The sequence below is a fragment of the Mobula birostris genome, chromosome 5, assembly GCF_030028105.1.
Source record: "Mobula birostris isolate sMobBir1 chromosome 5, sMobBir1.hap1, whole genome shotgun sequence".
Classification (NCBI taxonomy): domain Eukaryota; kingdom Metazoa; phylum Chordata; class Chondrichthyes; order Myliobatiformes; family Myliobatidae; genus Mobula; species Mobula birostris.
Genome location: NC_092374.1, coordinates 73,465,993 through 73,484,847, shown reverse-complemented (window position 1 = coordinate 73,484,847; position 18,855 = coordinate 73,465,993). Strand labels below are relative to the sequence as shown.

Sequence of the window (18,855 nt, the reverse complement as noted above, 5' to 3'; positions counted from 1 at the left end):
AGTGATGACGCACCCCCACCCCACCTCCCGTTAGAATGTTTGAGGTAATTCATTTTTATTCTTTCTTACTTCCCTTCTAATATTTGTACATTTGTATATCTGTGACACTGTAATTTCCTTTGGGATCAATAACGCATCTATCTATCTATTAAAACAACTTTCATAAATAATCACACAGATACAGATAACTTCATCCTTCAAGATTTAGGTCCGTCATATTTTGCCAAAGTGCAATTAATTCCTTTACCATTGACAGCCATATCTTCTGCAGCAGCCAGGATGTTTAATTCCCATCTGACATATTTCTGCCTCTCTGCCTCTTTCTCCTTTTTTAATAAGCTCTTTGAACCTATGTGCTTAATCAATAATTTGGCAAAAAGCCTCAGTGCTCTCTTTCAACTTTTCTGTGTCACGCCGACTCTTAGTGCCCTGGATGTTTTACAAATGGAAAGAAATGTGGAAGTTTCCTTGTTTTCTTTCACGCTGATACAATTATATTTCTATGCCATATTGTTGTACGTACTATTCATTACAAATTACAATAAATAGCACATTGCACATTCAGATGGAGAGTGACATAATATTTTTATTCATGTATGTGAAGGATGTAAGAAATAAAGTCAATTCAATTCAATTTTTCCTTAAGCGAGCCTACAATGACCCTGGGAACGTGAGGCAAATCATGCTCTTGCACCAATTTTGTTCATGCAGATGTTTACTTTTGTTTGTTTTATCTAAGTGTGCTTTTGCAAGCTTGTTATAAAACCTTATTATGTGTGGTTTTATAGGGAGATAATAAGTATCAATAAATATGAAGCAAAGGTTTGGAATGATTTCTTTTTCCCTATGTATTTTCCCCACTTACCTATTTTGCAATTTATATCAGTCTTTAAATCAACTTAAAGCAATCTACTTCACTATCTAAGCAGTGGGCTTCTACAAATATTTAATTAAGACGTGATTCAATAGTAGAACAAAGCAATAATCCAACTTCTGAATGAGACTAACCTTGGAAAATGTTGCGAAATTTTGCTAGTTTGATGTAGTTTCATCAGTAGTGACCCATGAACTGTAGCAACACTTGTAAATTTGTAAGCCTTAGTTTTTACAAAAGTATTAACACCAATGCTACAGACTCTCAGTCAACTAACCTTTTCTATTTATTCAATTGTAACTAATATCAGGATCACGTAACTGTATTGAAATAAACCATTTTCCCTTATACAACACTGCCTCTCCAAGGTTTGAAAACATCAAAAACTCGGTGCACTGATAAGTGGCATTGTGAATCCCCAATGAACTGGCCTCAACTGTTTCCTGTGGCAGAGAATTCCACAGATTCACCACTCTCTGTGTGAAGAAGTTTTTCCTAATCTCGGTCCTAAAAGGCTTCCCCTTTATCCTCAAACTGTGACCCCTCGTTCTGGACTTCCCCAACATCGGGAACAATCTTCCCGCATCTAGCCTGTCCAATCCCTTTAGGATTTTATACGTTTCAATCAAATCTCCCCTCAATCTTCTAAATTCCAACGAGTATAAGCCTAGTTCATCCAGTCTTTCATCATATGAAAGTCCTACCATCCCAGGAATCAATCTGGTGAACCTTCTTTGTACTCCCTCTATGGCAAGGATGTCTTTCCTCAGATTAGGGGACCAAAACTGCACACAATACTCCAGGTGTGGTCTCACCAAGGCCTTGTACAACTGCAGTAGTACCTCCCTGCTCCTGTACTCGAATCCTTTTGCTATAAGTGCCAGCATACCATTCGCCTTTCTCACCGCCTGCTGTACCTGCATGCCCACTTTCAGTGACTGGTGTATAATGACACCCAGGTCTCGTTGCACCTCCCCTTTTCCTAATCAGCCACCATTCAGATAATAATCTGTTTTCCTGTTTTTGCCACCAAAGTGGATAACTTCACATTTATCCACATTAAATTGCATCTGCCATGAATTTGCCCACTCACCTAACCTATCCAAGTCACCCTGCATCCTCTTAGCATCCTCCTCACAGCTAACGCTGCCGCCCAGCTTTGTGTCATCCGCAAACTTGGAGATGCTGCATTTAATTCCCTCATTCAAGTCATTAATATATATTGTAAACAACTGGGGTCCCAGCAATGAGCCTTGCGGTACCCCACTAGTCATTGCCTGCCATCCTGAAAAGGTCCCATTTATTCCCACTCTTTGCCTCCTGTCTGTCAACCAATTCTCTATCCACATCAATACCTTATCCCCAACACCGTGTGCTTTAGGTTTGCACACTAATCTCCCGTGTGGGACCTTGTCAAAAGCCTTTTGAAAATCCAAATATACCACATCCACTGGTTCTCCCCTATCCACTTTACTAGTTACATCCTCAAAAAATTCTATGAGATTCGTCAGACATGATCTTCCTTTCACAAATCCATGCTGACTTTGTCCGATGATTTCATTGCTTTCCAAATGTGCTGTTATCACATCTTTGATAACTGACTCCAGCAGTTTCCCCACCACCGACGTTAGGCTAACCGGTCTATAATTCCCTGGTTTCTCTCTCCCTCCTTTTTTAAAAAGTGGGGTTACATTAGTCACCCTCCAATCCTCAGGAACTAGTCCAGAATCTAAAGAGTTTTGAAAAATTATCACTAATGCATCCACTATTTCTTGGGCTACTTCCTTAAGTACTCTGGGATGCAGACCATCTGGCCCTGGTGATTTATCTGCCTTTAATCCCTTCAATTTACCTAACACCACTTCCCTACTAACATGTATTTCCCTCAGTTCTTCCATCTCACTGGACCCTCTGTCCCTACTATTTCCGAAAGATTATTATGCCTATGCTTATGCCTTCTTTTAGTGCTCTTGATTTCCCTCTTAAGTGTTTCTTCGCATTTGTTATACTCAAGTACCTCATTTGTTCTTTGCTGCTTATATTTGTCTAACCAGGGGCTCAATATCTCTCAAAAACCAAGGTTTCCTAAACCGGTTATTCTTGCCTTTCATTCTGACAGAAACATACAAACTCTGTACTCTCAAAATTTCACTATTGAAGGCCTCCCTCTTACCAAGCACACCTCTTGCCATAAATCAACCTGTCCCAGTCCACATTTGCCAGATCTTTTCTGATGCCATTAAAATTGGCCTTTCTCCCGAGGAGCAAACTAATCTTTTTTCCATTATTATATTGAAACTAATGGAATTAAGATCACTCAATGCAAAGTGAATCCCCTGAACACACTTCTATGCAACGAGTATTGTAGGTAACTGTCTTGTTCCCTAACGGATAATCCAGTATCACACACTCTCTAACTTGGACTTCTATATATTGATTAAGGAAACTTTTCTGAACACACTTGACAAACTCTAGGCCAACCTGCCCTTTCACAGTATGGCAGTCCCAGTGAATAAGTGGAAAGTTAAAATCACCTTCTATCACAACCTTACATTTCTTACAACAGTGTGCAATCTCTCTCCAAATTTGCTCCTCTAAATCCCACTGACTGTTGGGAGATCTATAATATAATCCCATTAATGTGGTCATCTCTTTCTTATTCAGTTTAACCCATATAGCCTCCAAAGTAGAAGAGTTCTCTAGTCTGTCCTGATTTAGCACTGCTATGACATTTTCCCTGACTAATAATGCCAGCCCTCCCCTCCTTCTTCTTCTATCATGTATAAAACAAATGAACCCCAGAGTATTTGCTGCCAAATCCTGTCCCTCTTCCAACCAAGTCTCACTTATGCCTACAGTATTATAATACCATATTCCGATCTATTCCCCAAGCTCATCTGCCTTACCTACAATACTCATTACATTGAAATAGATGCAACTCATAATTTTAATCTCACCACGCTCAATCTTCCAATTCCTGTCTTTGTATGTAGGCATAACAACATCTTTTCTCATAACCAGTTTCGTAGCTGCTCCAGCACTCTGGTTTCCAACTCCCTGAAACTCTATCAATAACTTTTTTAAAACCTCCTTACCCAGGGGATTTAAAAATGGCACATGGCCAAGTGGTTAAGGCATTGGACTAGCGACCTGAAGATCGTGAGTTCGAGCCCCAGCCAAGGCAACATGTGTTGTGTCCTTGAACAAGGCACCTAATTACACATTGCTCTGCGACGGCACTGGTGCCAAGCTGTATGGGTCCTAATGCCCTTCCTTTAGACAACATCGGTGTCATGGAGACTTGCAGCATGACTGCTGGTCTTCCATACAACCTTGCCCAGGCCTGCGCCCTGGAGAATGAAGACCTTCCAGGTGCAGATCCATGGTCTCGCAAGACTAACGGATGCCTTTACCTTTACCCAGAGGATTGTGTATCATATAGAATTTAGCTACAAAATCACCTGCAAGACCAAACTTCATTCCCAGTGGATTTATGTTTAAAAAAAGGTGATACAGCAGTACTAAATATTCCTGGTATTGTATTAATTGTAATCAAAAACATCTAGAATCTTTAAATACATCTAGGATCAAACATGATTCAAATTTATCATGAGAACTTCAGGCAATTGCCAGAGTTGTTTTTCTCCTGTTCTTCATCTGTTTTCTAATGTGCTGCACACCCCCTTCCTTTTGTTGAGACCATAGCCCCAGAATCTTAGCTATTATTCCATTTGTTCCAGCCATTATTCTCCATTCATGTGAAGAATTTATTGGTGATCTCTCAGCTAACCAATGGGTAGTGTTATAGAGGTAGAAACAAATGGTCCTTGTGATTGAGAGGATAAGAATTTGAAACTGAGATTAAGAGTCATGTAGCAAACTGGGATTGTAGATAATCCCTCTCAATTTGACCTAGAGCCAAGGATAATGTTACTTTTAATGCAGCAGTTTCATAACTGGACCTTGGAAAAACAGTCTGATGATAAACAGGCAGCTGAAAGATTAAGGGAGGCTGTGGACAATTAAAACTGGGAACCATTAGTGTTTATGTGATCTTCAAAGGATATTACCAACTGCAGTTTGAGGAAGAGGAAAGGCCCATGAATTAGGAGACTCCAGAGAAAGGGTTGAGGGATTGAACTAAGAAGCCACAATAGAAACACACACAAAATGGTGGAGGAACCCAGCAGGCCAGGCAGTATCTGTGGAACTGAATAAAAAATTGGTATTTCAGGATGAGACATTGACAGTTTATTCATTTCCATAGATCCTCTCTGACCTGCTGAGCTCCTCCAGCATCTCGTGTATATTGCTCTGGATTTCCAGCATCTGCAGAATCTCTTTTGTTTATGATTAGCCACAATAGAAGGTGCTTTAGTTTTATGCTGATCAGGAGCTAGGCAATTCAAGAGCAAGTGAAAGCTGGCAAAATCCTCCATGTCAGAAGGTACATGAGATTGTGAAGGACAATGAGGGATCATTCACCACAGTGCTAATGACTCAGCTGGAGTTACGTTCAAGCACTGGCAATGAGAGAGTGCCAAAGGGGAAATTTGAAAATGGGAATTCTCAGAAAAATGGCAAAGATTAGGCATCTAGGCAAGGAGATGGGGTTAAGTTTGCAAACACTAGGCGGGAGGGTGGGGTTTGACAGTAGAGTTGTAGTTTTGAAAGGAAAAGTTTGCAATTTCCAGTGCAACGAAGTTAGGAGCACAGGAGCTTACAGCAAATCAGGCAGGATGGCATGAAATGAGCTTGACAGAGGCTAAAAATGAGCTTAGAAATAGAGTGAGTAGAAACAGAAGGAAAATTAGAAGTGGTTTCATGAATAGTGTAGAGTAGGACCTTGGAAGAGATTTAACTTGGTGGTATGGAAGTGGGGATTTGGCAGGGGCAGCCAAATACACAAACTTGAGCATGGTGACAAAGAACTCACAGGAAACTCAAGATTTAACAGCAGCATAGATGGAGCAGCAGGAAAGGGTTTAAGCTATTACTGAAAGAAAGAGGCTGGGTATCACATTCAACCTGAATATTAACCCTGATCCTTCAAAGCTTCTGTGTTCTGATTTAAAAACTGAGTAAGTTTCCATGCATCAGTAATTCACTTTAGTATCGCTGATGTGATATCCATTATGGGCTCTTGGACACTCTTGATATAATGTAGGAAACCATACCTGTTATTTGCTTTTCATATCCTAGCACAGAGATAGAGTTAATTTCAATGTAACTTTCAGGGTGCATGTATATAAACTGTCACCTTCAGAACTGAACTGCTTGATTTTGTCCAGTCATTTCATTGCACAATTCCAGGAAGAAAAGCTTAACAATTAAGACTCCATTCATCATGCAATGTGTTTAATATCGTTCCTGTGTTTTAAACTTATCATCAATATAATAAATCGTACAAACCTGGGTGAGCCAAGCATTTGTGGTCATAATCTGTTCCCGCTCATTCTGGAGAAATATAAAAATCTTAATATTTATATCTGAACAAATTTACTCCAAAACAACACAAGTGAAGACATTTTATGGTACTGGCAAAGTGAAAACACTGCATTCTTATTTAATTCACAGAACATGAAAATCAGCCCACGCTATCCAATTATACCCAAGTGACCAATTAACCTACTAATCACTTTGACTATAGGTAAAAAAATGGAGGAGGTCCTGTCAAAAGAATACGATGAGTTAGGAAGGAAACTGAGAAGCAGGACTTCAAGGGTAGTAATCTTGGGACAGTGAGGATAAGAATAGAATGAGGTGGCAGGGATTCAGGTTTCTAGATATTTGGGACCTCTTCTAGGGCAGGTGGGACCTGTATGAAAGGGATTGGTTGCATTTGAATCTGAGGAGGACCAATATTCTTGGGGGCAGGTTTACCAGAACTGTTGGGAGCGGTTTAAACCAATATGGCAGGAGGGTGGGAACCAGGATGTTAGAGCTAAGGATGAGCCAGCAGGTTTACAAGTAGATGATGGAGAAAACAAGAATGTAAGGAAGGAAAAGCCAACGATTGGGTACAAATGTAGACAGAGCAAAGAGTTAAATTGTACCACAAAGGCTAAATTCAAAAGGGTGAAGACTGCAGGACTGGAGATGTTGTACTTAAATGCGCGTAGCATTCGGAATAAGGTGAACAAACTCGTGGCGTAATTAGAGATTGGTAGGTATGATGATGTGGGCATCACTGAGTTGTAGCTGCAAGAGGGCCAGGGCTGGGAGCTTAACATCAAAGGATATACTTTGTATTGAAAGGACAGGGCAGGAAGGCATAGGTGGTGGTGTGGCTCTGTTGGTAATAGATGGAATTAAATTTTAGAAAGCGGTGACTTAGGGTCAGAGAATGTTGAGTCTTTGTGGGTAGAGTTAAGAAACTGCAAGGGTAAAAAAAAATTATGGATGTCATATATAGGCATCCAAATAGTAGCCAAGATGTTGGTTTCAGATAGCAAGGGGAACTGGGAAATGGCATGTAATAATGACACAAATGAAATGGGCGACTTTAATTGGCAAGCGGATTGGGAAAATCATGGCTGGTGTTGGATCGCAAGAGAGAGAATTTGCTGAATGCATACAAAATGGCTTTTTAGAGCAGCTTATGCTTGAGTCTACTTGGAGAAAGGCTATCTTAGATTGGGTGTTGTGTAACAACCCAGAATTATTAGGGAGCTTAACATAAAGGAACCCTTAAGAGGCAGTGATCATAATATGATTGAATTCATACTGCAATGTGAGAGAGAGAAGCATAAGTCACATTCATCAGTATCGCAATGGAATAAAAGGAATTACAGAGGCTTGAGAGAGGAGCTTGCCCGGGTGGATTGAGGGAGGATACCGGCAGGGATGGTAGAAGTTTCTGGAATAGTTCACAAGGCGCAGGATAGATAAGTCCCGCAGAAGAAGTAGTTCTCAGATGGCAAGGGTAAGTAACCATGGCTGACAAGGGAAGTTAAGGACTGCATAAAAGCCAAGGAAAGGGCATATAAGGTAGCAAAAGTTAATGGGAAGTTGGATGATTGGGAAGCTTTTAAATTCCAACAAAAAGCAACTAAAAATGCTATAAGAAGGGAAAAGATGAAATATGAGAACAAACTAGCCAATAATATAAAGCAGGATACCAAAAGTTTCCTTCAATAATATAAAGAAAAAAAAGGGAGTTGAGAATTGATATTGGACTATTGGAAAATGATGCTGTTGCGGTAGTAAAGGGGGACAAAGAAATGGCAGATGAACTTAATGGGTACTTTGCATCTATCTTCACTGTAGAAGACACTAGCAGTGTGCCGGGGTCTGTGAGTGGCAGGGAGCAGGAGTGAATGACATTGGAATTACAAAGGAAAGAGCGCTAGGCAAACTCAAAGGTGGATAAGTCACCTGAGGTTGTTGAAGAGATAATGGATCCATTGGTCATGATCTTTTAAGAATCTCTTGATTCTGACATGGTCCCAGAGGACTGTAAGATTGCAAATGTCACTCCACTCTTTAAGGAGGGAGGAAGGCAAATGAAAGGAAATTATAGGCCAGTTAGCCTAACCTCGGTGATTAGATAAGTGTTGGGAGTCGATTATTAAGGACGAGGTTTCAAAAGACTTAGAGACTAATGGTAAAATAAGTCAAAGTCAGCATGGTTTTTCTCAAGGGAAATCTCGCCTGACAAATCTGTTAAGAGTTCTTTGAGGAAGTAACAAGCAGGGTGGACAAAGGAGAGGCAGTGGATGTCGTTTTCTTGGATTTTCAGAAAGTGTTTGATACGGTGCCACACATGAGGATGCTAAACAAGATAAAATACTATCACGTTACAGGAAAGATACTGGCATGGATAGAGGAATGGCTGACAGGCAGGAGGCAATGAGTGGGAATAAAAGGGGCCTTTTCTGGTTGGATGCCAGTGACTAGTGGTGTTCCTCAGGGGTCAGTATTGGGACCGCCGATTTTCACATTGTTTCTCAATGCCTTCAATAATGGAATTGATGGATTTGTCACAAAGTTTGCGGATGATACAAAGATAGGTGGAGGGGTAGGTAGTGCTGAGGAAGCAATGCAATTGCATCAGGAATTAGACAAAATGGAAGAACAGGCAAAACAACTGGTAGATGAAATACAGTGTTGGGAAATGTATGAAAATGCATTTTGGTAAAAGGAACAATAGTGCGGACTATTATCTAAATGAGGAGAAGGTTCAAACATCAGAGGTGCAGAGGGACTTAGGAGTCCTCGTGCAAGACTCCCAAAAGGTTGATTTACAGGTTGAGTTTGTGGTAAAGAAGGCAAATGCAGTGTTGGCATTTATTTCAAGGGGAATAGAATATAAAAGCAAGGAGATCATGGTGAGCCTTTATAAGACTCAGGCCGCACTTAAGAGTATTGCCAACGGTTTTGGGCCCCATATCTCAGAAAGGATGTGTTGTCATTGGAAAGAGTCCAGAGGATGTTCACGAGGATGATACTGGGAATGAAGGTGTTAACATATGAGAAGTGTTTGGCAGCTTTGGGCCTGTACTCACTGTAATTTAGAAGAATGTGGCGGGGGGGGGGGTGTCTCATTGAAACCTACCGATAGTTGAAAAGACTAGATAGGGTGGATGTGGAGAGGATGTTTCCTGTGGTGGGGTACCCAGAACCAGAGAGCACAGCCTTAGAAATGAGCGATGACCCTTTAGAACAGAGGTAAGGAGGAATTTTTATAGCCAGGGAGTAGTAAATCTGTGGACTGCACTGCCACAGACTGCAGTGGAGACCAAATCTGTGTATATATTTAAGGCAGAAGTTGATCATTTCCTGATTGATCAGGGCATCAAAGGATATGGTGAGAAGGCAGCTGTATGGGGTTGAGTGGGATCCAGGATCAGCCATGATGAAATGGCAGAACAGACTCGATGGGCTGAATGGCCTAATTCTGCTCCTATGTCTTATGGTCTTATGGTGCTACAAGGGGAACTGTCGCAGGAAAGCAGCATCCATATCAAGGATCTCCACCATTCAGGCCATGCTCCTTTTGGGCTGCTGCCATCAGGAAGGAGATATAGAAACAACAATACCCCTCAATCATCGGGCTCTTGAACCAGAGGGGAGAACTTCACTCAGCTTCAATCACTCCAACACCGAAGTGATCCCACAAACTATGGACTCACTTTCAAGGGCTCTATAACCCATTCTCAATATCTACTACTCAGTTATTATTATCATTTCCTTGTTTTCTGTTTGTACTTGCACAGCTTGTTGTTTTTTGTACATTGGATGTTTGCCTGTCTTGTATGCAGTTTTTCATCTATTCTGTTGTGTTTCTTTGTATTTACTGTGAATGCCCTCAAGAAAATGAATCTCAGGAGAGTATGTGGTGGAATATATGTACTTCCATGATAAATTTACTTTGATCTTTGAAATTTGACACAAAATTAGGAGGTGTTGTTGACAGTGAAGGCCGTTGTAGAATACAAAGAGATCTTGATCAGTTCGAGAAGTGGGCTGAAGAGTGTCAAATGAATTTCCATACGGACAAGTGTGAGGTAATGCACTTTGGAAAGTTAAACAAGTGTAGTACTAATGGATAGTAAAGAACTATGGAATATAGTGAAAGATAGGTGTACAAGTGCATATTTGCTGAAAACGGCATCACAGGTAGACAGAGTGTAGAGAATGGCATTTAGCTCGCTGGCCTTCACGGGTCAGGGTGATTTATAATATCATTGCCTTATTACTGCAGCATATTGTCCCAATTCCTATAATCTTTCCCAGGGTAGAAACATAGAAAACCTACAACACAATACAGGGCCTTCGGCCCACAAAGCTGTGCTGAACGTGTCCTTACCTTAGAAATTACCTAGAATTACCCATAGCCCTCTAATTTTCTAAGCTCCATATAACTGTCCAGGAGTCTCTTAAAAGACCCTATCATAACTGCCTCCACCACCGTCACAGCAGCCCATTCCACACACTCACCACTCTGTGCGTAAAAAAAACTTACCCGACTTCTCCTCTGTACCTACTTCCAAGTACCTTAAAACTGTGCCCACTCGAGCTAGCCATTTCAGCCCTGGGAAAAAGCCTCTGACTATCCACATGATCAATGCCTTTCATTATCTTGTACACTTCTATCAGGTCACCTCTCAAAGGAAAAAAGGCTGAGTTCACTCAACCTATTCTCATAAGGCATGCTTCCCAATCCATGCAAAATCCTTAAAAATCTCCTCTGCACCCTATGGCTTCCACATCCTTCCTATAGTGACGTGACCAGAACTGAGCACAGTACTCCAACTGGGGTCTGACAAGGGTCCTATATAACTGCAATATTATCTCCTGGCTCTTAAACTCAATCCCACGATTGATGAAGGCCAATGCACCGTATGCTTTCTTAACCACAGAATCAACATGCGCAGCAGCTTTGAGTGTCCTATGGAATCGGACCCCAAGTTCCCTCTGATCCTCCACACTGCCAAGAGACTTACCATTAATACTATATTCTGCCATCATATTTGACCAACCAAAATGAACCACCTCACACTTATCTGTGTTGAACACCATCTGCCACTTCTCAGCCCAGTTTTGCATCCAATCAGTGTCCTGCTGTAACCTCTGACAGCCCTCCACACTATCTGCAACACCTCCAAACTTTGTGTCATCAGCAAATTTACTAACTCATCCATCCACTTCCTCAACCAGGTCATTGATAAAAATCATGAAGAGTAGGGGTCCCAGAACAGATCCCTGAGGCACACCAGTGGTCACCGACCTCCACACAGAATATGACCTATCTACAACCACTCTTTGCCTTCTGTGGGCAAGCCAGTTCTGGATCCATAAAGCAATGTCCCCTTGGGTCCCATGCCTCCTTACTTTCTCAATATGACTTGCATGGGGTACCTTATCAAATGCCTTGCTGAAATCCATATACACTATATCTACTGCTTTACCTTCATCAGTGTGTTTAGTCAAATCCTCAAAAAATTTAATCAGGTTCGAAAGGCACAACCTGTCTTTCACAAAGCCATGCTGACTACTCCTAATCATATTATGCCTCTCCAAATGTTCATATATCCTGCCTCTCAGGATCTTCTCCATCAACGTATCAACTCACTGGTCTATAATTTCCTGGGCTATCCTACTCGCTTTCCTGAATAATGGAACAACATCCACAACCCTCCAATCCTCTACAACCTCTCCCGTCCCTATTGATGATGCAAAGATCATCGCCAGAGGCTCAGCAATCTCCTCCCTCGCCTCTCACAGTAGCCTGGGATACATCTCATCCGGTCCCAGTGACTTATCCAACTTAATGCTTTCCAAAAGCTCCAGCACATCCTCTTCCTTAATATCTACATGCTCAAGCTTTTCAGTCCACTGTAAGTCATTCCTACAATCGCCAAGATCCTTTTCTGTGGTGAATACTGAAGCAAAGTACTCATTAAGTACCTCTGCTATCTCCTCCGGCTGCATACATACTTTTCTACTGTCACACTTCATTGGTCTGATTCTCTCACGTCGTATCCTCTTGCTCTTCACATACTTGTAGAATGTCTTGGGGTTTTCCTTAATCCTGTCTGCCAAGGCCTTCTCATGGCCCATTCTGGCTCTCCTAAATTCTTTCTTAAGCTCCTTCCTGCTAAGTTTATAATCTTCTAGATCTCTATCATTCCCAAGTGTTTTGAACCTTTTGTAAGCTCTTCTTTTCTTCTTGACTAGATTTACAACAGCCTTTGTACACCACGGATCCTGTACCCTACCATCCTTTCCCTGTATCATTGGAATGTACCTATGCAGAACTCCACGCAAATATCCCCTGAACATTTGCCACCAATTCCAAGTTCCTGCCTGATAGCCTCATATTTTCCCTTACTCCAATTAATTGCTTTCCTAACCTTTCTGTTCCTATCCCTCTCCAATGCTATGGTAAAGGAGATAGAATTGTGATCACTGTCTCCAAAATGCTCTCCCACTAAGAGATCTGACACCTGACCAGGTTCATTTCTCAATACCAGATCAAGTACAGCCTCTCCTCTTGTAGGCTTATCTATATATTGTGTCAAGAAACCTACTTGAACACACCTAACAAACTCCACCCCATCTAAACCTCTCGCTCTAGGGACATGCCAATCGATATTTGGGAAGTTAAAATCTCCTACCATGACAACCCTGTTATTTTCACACCTTTCCAGAATCTGTCTCCCTATCTGCTCCTCGATGTCTCTGATACTATTGGGTGGTCTATAAAAAACACCCAGTAGAGTTATTGACCCCTTCATTAATGGGTAGGGGAGACCAAAACTATAGGGCATAGATTTAGGACCACAGCAGGAAGACTTAAAAGGGACCTGAAGGGAAACTTTTTCAAGCAGAGGGTGGTGAGTTTGTGGAATGAACTGCTAGACATCCTTGAGGCAGGTATAACAGCTTCACTTAAGAATCCGGATAGGTTCATGGAGGGACAGGGCTCAGCGGGGTATTGGGCAAACATAGAAAATTATATCTAGTTGAGTGGGAACTCTGGCTGGCATGGACTGTTCGGCCTGTATTTGTTCTGTACAGCTGCTGCATTTCTCTGACTAACAACCCAGCTGCTGGAGGAACTCAGCAGGCTGAGCAGCATCTTGTATTGACAGCAAATGATCAATAGTTTGGGTCCTAACCCTGTAAGTGAACCGAGAATGAAAATGGGAAATGGTTAGTACAATAAGAGTGAGAGTGAAGCCAGAAGTGATTGAACACATTGATTGATGGATTGGAGTGTGGAAGGATGACAGGCAGATTGAGTTAGGTGGCGGGGGAGGGGAGGAGGGAGGAAAGGAGGCAGAGAAGAAAAGATGGAGCCAGGAGGGGTGTGGGGAGGGTGAAGGTGGAGACAGCTGCTGGAGGGTGATACAGTAAGTGAGAAAACAAAGACTACCAAGTGCTGGAATCCAAGTGTTTAATGGGAAGCATTAGGGAAGAGGTGACATGTATGTGAGCCAGAACCAGATGGCAACATTCAGACAACAGACCTCTTCGCAAAGTTCAATATCAAATGGATATTTTCAAATAAAGTAGCGTACTCACCACACTTATTAACTGTGAGAGGGACACCTTTATTGCAATAGTTACTATATCAGTACTGTTCTTTGCAGGTCTGATGAGCCGATTATAGCGATCAGCATGTAGGAGATAACTAGCTAAGCGTTCCTCTGTATTAGGAGGTAGAGCACCTGAAAGCAACAAAACAAAATAGGCACACTATCTTTTAACTGGTTCTATTTCTATTTTGATTTATGGTGTAATTATGGTGCAGTCTTTTAGTGTTAAGAAATTAGAAAACTCTTCTAATTTTAGTTTCTGGGTTTTTCTTTCCTAGCTCATCCTTGGTGTACAAACTCCTACTCCTCGGTCTAAATACACCATGGTGGAACTGGATGTTGAACTTCCTAACAGACCTCAGATAGTCAGGATGCACAGCCACTCCTTCCTCCCCATCATCCCCAACACGGGTGCTCCCCAGGCTGTGGCCTGAGCCCACTGCTGTACACTCCACTCGCACACGATTGCACAGCTAGTCACCCAAGTAAACACATTGTCAAGTTCACCACTGACACTCCGTGGTGATGCTTATCACCAACAACAATGAAACGGCCTACAGTGAGGAGTTGGAAGAGCCTGAGGCCTGCTGCAATGCAAATAACCTCTTCCTCAATGTCAAAAAGACAAAGGAGATGGTTATCGATTTCAAGAGAACTCACACCACTCACACTCCTCTTTTTATTGGCAGCACAGCAGTGGAAACTGTAAGCAGTTTCAAACTCCTGGGAGTGCACATCTCACATCACATGGTCCCAGAACACATTCTACACAACCAGGAAAGCTCACCAACATCTCTACTTTCTGAGGAGGCTGAAGAGAGCAGGTCTGTGCACACTTATCGTCATGTCCTTCTACAGGTGTGCTGCAGAGAGCATCCTAGCAAGCTGCATCACTGTATGGTATGGAAGTAGCATTGTGTGGACAGGAAGGCTCTACAAAGGGTAATCAAAACTGCCCCAACGCATCACTGGCACCAGCCTACTGCCATCAATATGTACCGGGTCTTTCTTTTGTTATTTAAAATGGCGACTTTGTTATGTTAATCTGGGGAATGCGGCTTTGTTGTGTTTTAATGCTGCAGAGAGTTTGCGCTAACAGTTTGTTTTACTTTAAATGAGATAACCAGTTTCTATTAGCCAATGGGTGGTTATGTATCATTTTGTTTTCGGATGCCATGCTGTATGATATGGCGCGCGAAGAACTTGGACTTTGATAAGTGTTGGCGCCTTTTTTTTTCCATTACTTTCCTCTCTGTATCAAATGTATATTAGTGTCATAGAATTAGTAATATTTATAAAGTGTATTGTTAATATTTACTGGGTGTGCTGGCTGATGATTGATGTTTGTGATTGATTCGGGTGGCGACTGACCCTGAGGGGAGTGTTGAATCAGGTGCTGGGCGGGATTTCCCCTAGACATACATGAGCCAATATAACGGAACGATACAAGTGGGGGCTCGTCCGGGATTTGGACTTTTTCGGGAAAGTTGTACTTGTTGCGGTAAGTGGTGTGAAGATGGATCGAGATAAGATTGTAAGTTGGTGTGAATTGGAGGAGGTACTGGTGAATCATGCATGTGTGGTAAGCGGGGTCGATTATCGCATTTCGGCAGAGGTACTGGTGCGAGGGTTGAGTTTGATTAAAGGTATCGGGCAGGTAGAACTTGTAGCTAGAAGGGGTGGGAAAGAACTGGAGGCTAGCTGGATGTTGGTGCCGACGAGTGCCGACGTCATGACTTTAGAATTACCAGCGACAGTCCACGTCCAGGGGAGGCGGGGCCGTGGGGTCTCCATACCCTCCCCGAGGACGCAAGTGAGGAGGTGCTGGAGGAGGAGGAGGAGCTAGATGAGGCCCGTAGCAAGAGGTAGAGGTGTGGAGTGGGAAGGTTTGGCCAGGCCCCGCCCCCATGGGCTTGAGGAGACTGCCGAGTTAACGGCTGCCATTACCTCCCTGGCGAGAAGGGTTGAGGGGCCCCGCCCGAAGCTGCGAATTTTCTTGGGAGCCAAGCCCACCCCGGAAGGGGAGGTTGACTATGATACCTGGGTTGAAGATACATCCCAATTGTTAGAGATGTGGCCAGTTTCGGATGAGGAAAAGAGACAGCGATTGGTGGAAAGCTTAAGGGGCGGGGCGGCCCGGGTGGTCCGCGATCTGAGAGCGGCACGCCCCTTGGCTTCCCTATCGGAGTGTTTGGACGCTTTGGAGGAAGTGTTTGGACTGTCAGGGGATCCCTGGCGGCATTTGGCAGAGTTTCAACGGATGGGGCAGAGAAGAGGGGAAAAGCTCTCAGACTATGCTTTCAGGCTGGAAGGAAAGCTTACGGGGTTGCTGCGACGAGGGGTAGTGAGGGAGGACTATGTGGCGGAGTTAAGGATGAGCCAGATATGTAGCGGTTCCCGGGAGGATGACAGGGTGGCTTGGAGTGTACGGCAGTCATTTAAGCGGAGCTCCCCTCCATCATTCGGACAGCTGATCCGAGAGGTACGGGCCGAGGAGTGTGCTTTGGGCCGACCAGGGGGCTCGGACCCTCAGGGACGGTCTTCAGCGGTTCAGGAGGTGGTAGCCGGGGTGAGACCAGAGAAATCCAAGGGGTCCCCGGGGGCCCGTATCGGGAGGAGAGAGGCGGCGAGTAGTGGGTGCTATAACTGTGGGAGAGAGGGGCATTTCCGCCGGGAATGTGAGTGGCCGGGGGCGTGCTATCGCTGTGGGGAAGCTGGCCACTTGCGGAAGGATTGTGAGAGACGAGATGCGCCGAGGGGGGAGGGCCCCCGGGCCACCAAGAAGGGAGAGGTGTCGGGAAACTTAGGAGAGGCTCAGTGAGGGAACGGACTGGAGTCTCGAGAGGAACACGTTCCCAGAAAACCGCTATGGAACCTCGTAAAGAACAAGCCCAAATTCCTGATGGACTGGTGGGACCCTGTTCCAGCGTGTCCCTACGGATAGAGGGAATCTTTGCGAAAGCCATCCTTAACACCGGGTCGCAGGTTACCTTACTGTACCGGTCGTTCTACAACAAATATCTGAAGCATTTGGCAGTAACTCCGTTTAACACATTGGAGATTTGGGGCATAAGTGATGGTGATTACCCGTACGATGGATACTTGTCAGTGAGATTGGAATTTTCAGAGGGAGATGTGGGAGTATCGGAAGCCTTTGAGACGCTGGTGTTGGTCTGTCCAGACCCGGTGGAAACCGGTGGTGCTGCCCTGCTAGAGGGGACTAACTCCCCTCTGGTGCGACGGCTCTTGGGAGCCTGTAAGAAGAAGTGGGGGAGAACTTTCTGGAGACCCTCTCGGTCCACCCCGTGTTCCGAGCGGTGTACGAAGGAGTGGGTGACCCCCAGGGGCTGGATCCTGAGTGCAAACGAGGGACGGTGTGGTGCACTCAGGCGAGGCCTAAGGTGATACGGCCAGGGGAGGCGGCATTAGTGATGGGGACCCCCAGATTCCCCGGATTACCGCCGGGAGAGGCCCTGCTAGTAGACGCCCCCGACGACCTGGAAAGGGAGTCCCGGTTCCCGGCTGGGGCGCTGGTGAGACCTGAATTGCAGAGGCCCTCAGCTGTACAGGCACGGCGGATGGGGGTGATGGTAAGGAACATAACGGAGAGGGAGCTCAGCTTTAAGCGCGGGATGCCCCTCGCGCACTTGTTCCCGGTGACGGTGATGTCCAGCGCCCCCGTGAAGCCCACTGGAGGAGAACTATTGGGAAACGGGGGGCGGCTGACCGAGGAGGCCTTTAATTTTGAAAACTCACCTGTACCGCCGGAGTATAAGAGCAGGCTGGTGGAGAAGATGCTGAAGTTAGGGGGTGTCTTTTCTCAGGGCGAGTTTGATGTAGGATGTTCCAAGAGCACTCGGCACACTATTCGGGTAACAAATGACACCCCGTTTAGGGAGAGGTCGCGGCGGTTGGCCCCAGCAGAGGTGGAAGATGTGCGGCAGCACTTACGGCAGTTGAAAGACGCAGGGATTATTGCGGAGTCCCGAAGCCCCTATGCGTCCCCCACAGTGGTGGCAAGGAAGAAAAATGGGAAGGTACGCATGTGCGTGGACTACAGGACCCTGAACCGCCGCACTGTTCCCGACCAATATACGGTCCCGAGGGTGGAAGATGCTTTGGCCTGTCTGAGTGGTGCACAGTGGTTCAGTGTATTGGATTTGCGGAGTGGGTATTACCAGATTCCGATGAGCGAGACTGATAAGGAGAAGACCGCCTTTATCTGTCCCCTGGAGTTTTTCCAGTTCGAACGAATGCCCCAAGGTATCTCGGGGGCCCCAGCCACCTTCCAGCGACTCATGGAGCGGACAGTGGGGGACATGAACCTGCTGGAGGTATTGGTGTACCTGGACGACCTGATAGTGTTTGGATCTACATTGGAGGAACATGAGGAGCGGCTGCTGAAGGTGCTGAGTCGGCTGAAGGAGGAAGGATTAAAACTTTCCCTGGATAAATGCCAGTTCTGTAAGACGTCGGTCAGCTATGTCGGGCACGGCCGAGGAGTGGAAGAGTGTCCCTGCCCAGGGAGTAAAGGTCATGTGTCAAATTGGGAGCGACGGGGAAGTAGGAGCACAGATGGGAACGGATCGGGCAGTAGATCAACTGGGGGCTGACGATGACGCGCTACCCACTGTTTACTGTAATGTGACTGCTCTGAGGAACAGGCAACTGCCGGAGTTGAGTCCCCAGGAAGTAGAGGCGGCTCAGCGTGATGACCCAAGCATTGGCACTATCTGGTACGCGGTTAGCCAGGGTGATATGGGGCAGGTGGAGAAGGCGAAACATGCCTCCGTTCCTCTACTGCTGAGTGGCCCCGGTTGAAGCTGAAGAACCACGTCCTGTCGCCTCCGGACCACCCCCGGCGCTGGCAGCTGGTCATGCCTGAGAAGTATCGAAAGGCTGTGCTCCAGGCTCTACATGATGATTCCGGGCACT

At 44.7% G+C, this 18,855-nt stretch overlaps 1 protein-coding gene across 2 annotated transcripts in view; it reads right to left on the bottom strand.

Annotated features, from left to right (window-relative positions):
• The window catches only part of LOC140197770 (neuronal acetylcholine receptor subunit beta-2-like), a 58,378-nt gene that overhangs the window by 22,724 nt on the left and 16,799 nt on the right, over window positions 1–18,855 (bottom strand). For both annotated transcript variants that reach the window (XM_072258208.1, XM_072258209.1), the window contains exons 2-3: window positions 13,907–14,052; window positions 6,287–6,331 (exon numbers count right to left, since the gene is read on the bottom strand). In XM_072258208.1, coding sequence (XP_072114309.1) covers window positions 6,287–6,331; window positions 13,907–14,052 — 191 coding nt within the window. The remainder of the gene's footprint in view (window positions 1–6,286; window positions 6,332–13,906; window positions 14,053–18,855) is intronic.